Below are 9081 nucleotides of genomic sequence, written 5' to 3'. Positions count from 1 at the left end.
TGCACTGCATGCTACCAGTAAGCTACACTATGTCGTCTTTGAAGTATTAGGGTTTTTCTTTTTTTCTTCAGATGTGCGCAAGTAGACGAGGGTAGAGAGAAAAATAAATGCTGGGAGAATTGCCGATTTTTGATTTGGAAAGTTCAAATCAAATGATCAATTCGCAATTTTAGAATCGTGATTGTGACACGGCTAGTTAACAGTGAACATAAAAAACTAACCGTGATATTTCATTTCTTTATCTTGTTTCACCTGGCAGTTTATGAACCAGACCCGACAAGGCATTAAGATGGAACATGCCCCCGGAGGAAACCCTGCAATGCATTCCGGCATGCAGCCTGGCATGCAACGTGGAATGCAGCCTGGAATGCAGCCTGGCATGCAGCCTGGCATGCAGCCTGGCATGCAGCCTGGCATGCAGCCTGGCATGCAGCCTGGCATGCAGCCTGGGATGCAGCCTGGGATGCAGCCTGGCATGCAGCCTGGGATGCAGCCTGGCATGCAGCCTGGGATGCAGCCTGGGATGCAGCCTGGAATGCAGCCTGGGATGCAACCTGGGATGCAACCTGGGATGCAGCCTGCAAGCATGGGTGGTCAGGTATGTAGTCAGCATTTCCTCACATCTAATGTAGTGTGCATTCACTTGCCACTTTTTTTAATAACATCATCAATCAAGTCACCATTTGTAGAATTGAGTTCAACGTATTGATGTTTGTCTGCAGCCTGGTTTCCTGAATGCCCAGATGATGGCTCAGCGCAGCAGGGAGATGATGACCATGCAGATGAGGAGGCAGCGGATGATGATGCTAATGCAGCAGCAACAGCAGCAGGGGCAGGGCCAGGCAGCGGCAGCAAGAGGCTTTAGCCCTCCTCCAAATGTCACTGCACCAGGAGGCATTGACAGCCCCATCAGAGGCCCCCCCATGAACCAGCCTGGACAGCAGGGTTTCAACTATGGAGGTAACTATGGTAAGTTGACTGAGACAGAGCTCCCTGTCACTTCCTTTCGGGTATATAACTTTCACACTCATGACTCTTTGTTCTCTTGTTGTTGTAGTCGCAGGGATGAACCAACAGGGGGACCCATCATTCATGGCTCCAGGTAGCAGCCCACCAGCAAACATGATGCAAGGACGAATGGCAGGTCCTCCTCAGAACACCATCATGCCAGGGATGCAGGGCAATCTACAGGGAGGGCCCATGTACGCGTCTGGAGACATGAAAGGCTGGCCACAGGGCGGCATGCCTCGCACCAAGTATGTAGCAGCAGGCTTCTTTCTGCAAAATTCTTTAGATTCACCAATTATTTAAGTGTTTGTAGCTAATTATCAACACCACCATCAGCACCATACTCACAAATACTTTTATTTGTGTGATAGTTCTATCAAAGGTTAATTACTTGTGTCAAAACTTCTTATTTTTTCTGGTTTTCCAGCACATACCCACAGCAGCAGTTTCCCCAGCAGGGTAACCAGAGCCAGTTTGGACCCATGATGATGAACAACTCCATGAGTGGAGTCGGGCCAGTCAGCGGGGCCGGTGCGGGACAGATGGGCCAAATGCCAGTACAGAGGCAGGGCCAGATGCAGGGCCAGATGCAGGGCCAGATGCAGGGCCAGATGCAGGGCCAGATCCAAGGCCAGATCCAAGGCCAGATGGGCATGAACCCCATGGGGATAGGCAGAATGCAAATGGGACCTGATCAGGTGGGTAAAACATTGAAACATAAGAGTTGAAAGTATGATACATTTCCACATTAAAATGTCTAAAAACAACTAGACCTGTGTATATATTTTGTTGAGTTGTGTACTTACATTATACCAAATGTTTCCAACAATTTTGTTTGTTTTTCTCTGCAGAAGTATTGCTGAACATGTGTGGCTGATAGCAGAATCTAGAGCCTTTCAGCTGCGGCGGAGTGGTCTGAGCCCCGAGAAGAGCCACACACACACACACACACACACACACACACACACACACACACACACTCTCTCAAACACACACACAGTAGGAGTTCTTCAGCATAAAACGTGACCAAGGATACGCTGCACAACAGACTGCTCATCCTGGAGGATGTGGGGCTACAAGGACAAACATTGGGCTTCATCCCCAATTGAATCCTTGCATACTGTAACCCGGTGTGGGTGAGCGCATGTCTGTGTGTTCACGACGTGACCGACCCGGAGCTGTCGGGCAGTATTCAGCGTCACGGCCAGGCTGCAGAACAGGACTATGGTACAACTAGCTGCTGCTGCACTTTACCTGGAAGCTTCTGTGTGGAACAAAGATCGATGCAATATTTCTTCATCATTACAGCCTTACTAGAGATTCAATGCCTTCACAACAATGGGTTTCTTTTTTTTCTTTCTTATCCTTTGGATGCGCCTCATTCTTGAAGTCATCGGAAGCTATAAGCACAGTTAACTATGTTATGCAGATTGAAGCAATAACTCTCGCCTCTATGCTTTAGACTGTAACTGAGCATCCTTACACCTGTTATAAGTAAACAAATGGTACTGCAGTATTAGATGTCTCAAAGGTCCTCTGTGAATATGAATTGTAAATATTCTACAAAATATATCAAACATGCTTTTTTAAGGCCCATTATTGCACAAAGTAAGAGACCTGGTTGTATTTTTGTGTCCCATAGGTCAATACCTATTTGGTTGATTTGCTTTTCTTTTTTAAATGCCCTTGCAAATATTGCAGGTGTGTTTTGGGGTTTCCTTCCCTTGTTGTCATTTTCTGAATGCTGTATTTTCTTTTAAATTTTCCAAAAAGTCATGTATTCCATGTTTTAGCAAGGCACTTTTACTTGTGACGAGTATCTGACAAGTTGAAGGTCAGAGGTTTTATTGGAAGGTGGCGGAAGTGAATTCTGTCAGGACGGTCGACTACATAAAACAATATGATTTTGTTGGGTTGTGTGTGTGTGAGGTGAGCTGTATGGGTTTTGTCTACATTTCAGTGAAAACGGGAATGCGCACTCCTCAGTGTAACAACAAGCCTTGCAATGTCTGTCAAGTGTATTTTTATTCACCCATCTTCTTTTGACTGTTATTCTCATCTTGCTGAATCTACCTTTTCAACATGCGCAATCCAAAGATATTTTTCCACATCTCTGTATAGTTTCTGAGGTTTCTGGTGTACATTTTTAATGATATGCGGTATATTTGTCTGATGGGTAAATGGGTACATATCAAGGATCTGTAAAAGCATTTGATGGTGTTTGTTCTGTAAGCATAAGGAGCATGGGGCTAAGTTGTTCCACAGTGGAAGGCATTAAGTGCAGTGCGAAGAGGACTGGAAACTCTCAACCCAGCGGCAGAACAGTTTTTACATCCAGAAAAAACAAACAGCATGTTTTGCTGTGAAAGAGAAATGCCAATGTAATGCAATCCATTTCAAGACATATCAGTATCTCTTCTATCTTTCATGAAACAACTTCATTTTATGTCCAGATTTTGTTACTTCAGGAAAAATTAACTTTGTAGAGTTTGAATGAAGTGCAGAAAAGAGGCAAGAGATCATTTGGTTTGGTTTTCTTTGTTTAGAGGTAAAATAAGCTGTCGTTTCACATTATGTATATTACAGATTTTTTCTGTTGTTAATATTGATGTAAATACAAATTTCTATTTAAACACTTTTGACTCTGGATCTCTAATTATTGTCTTCGGACTCTTGACTGATTTCCTCTGACTATAATAACATTAAATATCAATATCAAATGTAAATATCAGCCTCTTTATTTTAATTAATTGCTTAAACGAAGCTGATGGGGGCTGATGCCGTTGGGTGATTGCAAGATGCCAATCACCATTCAAATTCTTTAGATCTAGTATTCTCACAGGAAAAAGTTGTTTTGCTTTGATTTTCAATATTTCACTCTGATCAACAATGTAATGTAGTTGTATTGTATTTTCCCATACAGTGGGATGCACTAACTTCCGAACAGTACACACAGACCGTAGTTCTAGAAGCGTATATAAATACTTATGGAGAGATGAGATACACTGAGGCACAGTGATGGAAGAAGTATTGGGATCTTAAAGTAAGTACTAATTAAAAGTAGCAACAGGCCTACCACCTATTTAAAATTCTACATAAGTGAAAGTACAGAAGTGTTATTAGCATAGGCTATAGTTTAAAAAAGGTTGTCGATCTGCAGAATAATGTTGCCTGTGACTAATATATGTATAAATAATTAGATTGTATGAGTCAGTATTTTACTGTTGTAGCTTGTTGAGGTGGAGCCAGGTTTAACTGCTTTGTATACAGTTTCATATTTGGTGATTCTCAAATAAGTTTAGGACACTTTTACCGGTAGCCGAACTACCTGCATAGGTCTCATTCTCTCCAAAACAAACGGACCCGGTGAGTAAAGCTGGTAAAAACACAAAATAAAGTAGTTTCACTTTATAATCAGTGTTTTCCCGGTGGGCAAAGGACTGAGCGGCTACGAGCTAAAAGCTAACGTATGCTCATGTTGCTACTCTAAAAACTATCGTAAAATGTTACATAATATATATTTATGTAAAAGTAGTAATACCACTGTGTAGACATGCTCTGTTACAAGTAAAAGTCAATAAAAGTACAAAATAGTATCATCAAAATATAGCCTACTTTAAGTACAAAAAATAGAATTTGCCTACAAACTGTACAGAATGGCCATTTTCAGAATAATATATTATATTATTTAAATATAATTATTGATGTTTTAATATGTATAATACTTTAATGTTGCAGCTGGTAAATAATATTTGTGTTATATAGCCTACTGTAGGCCTATAGACTATATATTAAGTACACTACTTGAGTGAAGTACTTAGTTCATGTAGCATACTGTTGGGTAGTTTAATTGATAACAATTCGTCATATTTTTTAGATGATCAATTGTTTTGAATGTAAAGTAAGATAATATAGTTGTCACATAAACTTAATGGAGTAGGAAGTAGGACCTACAATATTTATTTTGAAGTGTAGTATATTTACAAAGTAGCATTATATGGAAATACTCTAATAAAGTACAAGTACAGTTCATGAGTGGCAATTTTGAATTGAATTTTAAAATATCAACACATATGAAGATATGACATCTTTTCATGTCACTGCCACCAAAAGGGGACGCTGCTGTCTTCTAATGTAAAGCAATCTTTTTTAATCCTGCAAATCCTCTCATGCTCGATGGAGAGCGCTAACTGCACGAGAGTTGAAGGAAGGGACATAAAGTTTGATTCTTGTTTATAGTCTGACGGATTAAAATAATAATAACAATTAAGAATTGATCTCATGAAATCCAAGCCCTCTCTAAACATAATTAGATTTGAATTGTTATAAAATATCGAGTACAGATTTATTATGGAGACCACAATACGCCTGGTCTTCCTTTTCTCCACAACTCAACCAGATTACGTAAAAGGGCTTTGTATTTGCCATGTAGCTAATTATATGCGATTAGAAATTCAGAGTACAAAATTATTATTTTCAGAATAAAGGAAATAATTAAAGAATTGTATATGTTAAACAATTATGTATTTATGGACACTTTTATAACTGCTCAAGAAGTCTGTTTATTTTCTTTCTTTCTTTTTTAAAGCAAAGTGTATATATTAATAGCACATTTAGAACATACGACTGTACTGTGGGAATCTCTACCAGAGAGTAACTCTCTCTCTCTCTCTCTCTCTCTCTCTCTCTCTCTCTCCAGAGAGTGTTGGCGTGGTTCCCGGCCCATCTGCGGCCTGGCCCGTGGATTACTGTTTGTTAATGTTTCAATCAGCTGTGTGTTGAGGAATGTGGAGCTATTTAACCTGAACTTCCCCAGGTGTGCCGAGGCGCCGCTCAGTCTGGGCCCCGCCGCCCTCCCCTGCCCTTGGCACAAAGCTATCACACAAACACAATCACACACTGGCCACGCCGGGGCTGCAGCTGTGCGCATCGCACCGCAGGGAAATGGGAAAAACATTGCACCAGGGAGACAGAATAAATCTTATAACGAATCGCCACGCCAAAGCCATTTTAACCCCTGCAGTGCGGGGAGACTAAAAAACTGCTGATTTACACGATAACATAATGAAACACCATATTTAAACGGATGTTTTATGGAGAGAAACAAACTTTTATCTTGTTTATTTTACTTTTCTTTCACAAAGAACCTTCTTATTATCTTTGTCATTGAATTTGTAACATGTGTAATCTTAGATCTTCTTTTGAAAAAAAATGTTTTGTCATGTGATGATTTTATTAAACTTAATTCCAAACTTCCTCAATTTGTCAAGATCTTTAGACTTGACAATTTAACATGAGACTTCCTCTTGTAATGTGATACGGTAATGACCTATAGAGGCAAATTACCAATTTAACTGGCTCTGAGCCATTATGTTGACCACCAGCTTTAGTTTTACTACCTGAATGACTTAACAGCTTTTTCTAGGTGTAGCAATTTTTATTGACAACCACTTTACACTCCCCTGGTGCTCAGCAACAAGATAAGCTATTCAGATGAATATGAGGAGGCCTTCTATTAATCACGATGATAATAAGGCTGTAACAGCCCATAATAACCACCAGTATCATGTTTCACAACTATGGTTCTAGTTTTTGCTAGAACACTGAAACTCTCCAGGTGTAAACTGTAGCACCTAATGTAAATATATGTATTCTCTCTCACACAGACAATGACACAGAGGAATTCTTGTTTCAAAAATAATTGTCTTGTTTTAATAAAAACACAAATAAGGTACATTGTGAGAAAACAATATGTTCACATAATGTGGCATTGTAATATACAATACAGTTTGTCGCTCAGGAATCTGAGAAATTTACTTTTCTTCTTTTACAAAATGTTGAATATCTCTATATGGTTTACACAAGATACAAAGAGCATAACAGAAACATTAGCTTTCTTTAGAAACTCTACAAGCAACGAGCGACGCTGGTTGCACTGAACATGTCTTGGTCCCGCGGGCTAACCCAGTCTATATCTGGACACCACCGCTCTTCTTCTCCTCTCAGGGCCCTCTGATGAATCGAGAGCCTTGAGTGACAGAGATCCTCGCAGCTGGAGGATGTCCACACAACGTTATTTTTCTAGCATTGGGAGTTTGAAACGTCCCTACACAGTTCAAGGTTTTTTACAGATGTGTTTGAAAAGTCACATCACATAGCCTTGTTCGTTTTCCGTGGTGCTCGCTTTTTGGGGTGATGGCGCGATGCTCCACGAGCTCTTAACGGCACATAATCCTGTCGTCTGAGCATCCATTCTGTGGGGGGGGAAAGAAAAAAGAAGATTGATTAGTACATCTGTATATGAAAATAAGTCACAGGAAAACCTTTGCGCAAAGGGGAACTTTTACGCACGGATTTAGCAACTTTACGAATGCGTATTGGCGTTAACAAACCAGGAGACAGTGGTGCATGCACCTATGTAGAACAATAATAATAATTTATTCTGCAGTATATATGAAGAGATATTTACCTCCACTGCAATGCTCGCGATTTCTGCGTTCAGCGTGGTCAGCGGTGTACGCGTGACGCCGCTGGCGGAGAGCTGGCGACTCTTCTCCGGCTCGTCCAGCTCGACTTGCAGGTCCCAGATGTAGTCAATGACGTGCTGCAGGATCTCCACCTTGCTGGCTTTCTTGTTGGTGGGCAGCGTAGGCACGAGCTCCTTCAACTTGCTGTAGCAGCTGTTCATGTCGTGGAGGAAGGCGCTCATCTGCTCGTCCAGCAGCGGGATCTTGCACTTTGCGATGGTCAAGCTCTGCTCGGACAGGCAGCGCACCATGTCCTCGCCGCCGACCTTGCTCTTCATGGCGCAGGTAGATCCGACAACCTTCATCTTGATTAGTGCGAGAGGTGTAGTTTCCAAAGAGGGATAAAGGAAAAAAATAGTTGAGCAGTGAGGCTTTTCCTCCTCTTAGAGATCTTGGCAAGGCTATGTTGACAGTTTGCAACATCCACATGGGCAAACCTCCTAGGCTTTATAGCGGGGCAGGAGCCGGGGGGCGTGCCAGAGTCGTCCTGTTTGAAGACACTAAGCCAATGAGACGGCTGCGTTTGTATTGATGGGTCGGTCCACAACAGTACTCTTAGCCAATGGCTGCCCCCGCCTAGTTATCAGGATTTACAATCTGTTTGAGGGATGGCGTTACAAATGGAAACAAATGTGTGTCTTTTATGGGTAATATGTGGGAATCCAGCTGTCCATGGCTTGGGGACTCTGCAGGTGTAGATTGCCTTGGGACAGTCATGGGGTGGTGAATGCCTGGGTTTGCACTGTGAGAATGTGTGTGGGATGGGACAGGATGAATAGGATGAATGGCTAATGATAATTAGGCTACCACGGTGCCCTAGATTCGCCTCTCACAATTGTTGATGGCACTGCAGATGTGGATGACAATAGTACAGTAAAGTAAGACAATCGAGTGGCCAAACAATCCTGGGAAAATATTCCCTTTTTGTTAATTATTTCAGCATGATGAAGTTTGTTTGGAAACAACTTCCTTTTTTGTAAACCACGTGGAATGAAGTCACTAAATAGATTAGCAGTTTATTCAATGTATCACATCATTATCTTAATAACATTTGCATATTATATATATATATATATATATATATATATATATATATATATATATGCAGCGCAGTCATTTCTCCGTGGACAAAATCTCTGCTTTTTTAAAACTCAAAGCTTTCTTTATGCTCACAAACTGCACTTTTCTTGCAGTACAGACTCTCTTTTTCCTGCTTGTCTCTCGGTCCTGAAGGCAGCCCAGTGTGAGCAGCAGCTTCACGGATTCCTTCACATGTTTCTGCAGTGTGTGCTCAGCCTTGTGTGCACACTCAGATCGCATCGCTCTGTTCTGAATCTTCCCCCCAGATTGTCCAAACAAGCCCGAGCAGACTGGCAGGCGCCAGCGCGGTGACGTCACCCATTCATCCGAGCCTTGACGCCTGTCAGCCTGGCGCCGCTCGGGCGGTCTCCATGGAGACGTCAAACAAGAGAGCTCGCACTCCGCACTCCTCCATTCACCTGCGAGGAGCCCTGAGAACAAACCGGCTCCGGGGCTTTGTCGTTCA

General features: G+C 41.9%; 2 protein-coding genes across 7 annotated transcripts in view; one reads left to right on the top strand and one right to left on the bottom strand.

Moving 5' to 3' along the window:
• LOC115008289 (nuclear receptor coactivator 3-like) overlaps positions 1-3645 on the top strand; it is a 37965-nt gene extending 34320 nt beyond the window's left edge. For 5 of the 6 annotated variants that reach the window (XM_029431790.1, XM_029431792.1, XM_029431793.1 and 2 more), the window contains 5 exons: positions 260-598; positions 723-969; positions 1058-1256; positions 1436-1706; positions 1860-3645. In XM_029431790.1, the coding sequence (XP_029287650.1) occupies positions 260-598; positions 723-969; positions 1058-1256; positions 1436-1706; positions 1860-1871 (1068 nt within the window). In that variant the 3' untranslated portion in view covers positions 1872-3645. The remainder of the gene's footprint in view (positions 1-259; positions 599-722; positions 970-1057; positions 1257-1435; positions 1707-1859) is intronic. The other variant, XM_029431795.1, reaches the window with a different exon arrangement.
• Positions 3646-6691: 3046 nt separating this feature from the next.
• Positions 6692-7968, bottom strand: id1 (inhibitor of DNA binding 1, HLH protein). Its single transcript, XM_029431786.1, has 2 exons — positions 7478-7968; positions 6692-7262 (listed from the first exon to the last, which is right to left on the bottom strand). The coding sequence occupies exons 1-2, from the start codon at positions 7838-7840 to the stop codon at positions 7227-7229; spliced, it is 399 nt and encodes a 132-aa protein (XP_029287646.1). The 5' UTR covers positions 7841-7968; the 3' UTR covers positions 6692-7226.
• Between the last annotated feature and the right edge of the window lie 1113 nt (positions 7969-9081).

The sequence above is a fragment of the Cottoperca gobio genome, chromosome 5, assembly GCF_900634415.1.
Source record: "Cottoperca gobio chromosome 5, fCotGob3.1, whole genome shotgun sequence".
Classification (NCBI taxonomy): Eukaryota; Metazoa; Chordata; class Actinopteri; order Perciformes; family Bovichtidae; genus Cottoperca; species Cottoperca gobio.
The sequence above is the reverse complement of the archived record's forward strand: the minus strand, read 5'-3'. Positions and strand labels throughout refer to the sequence as shown.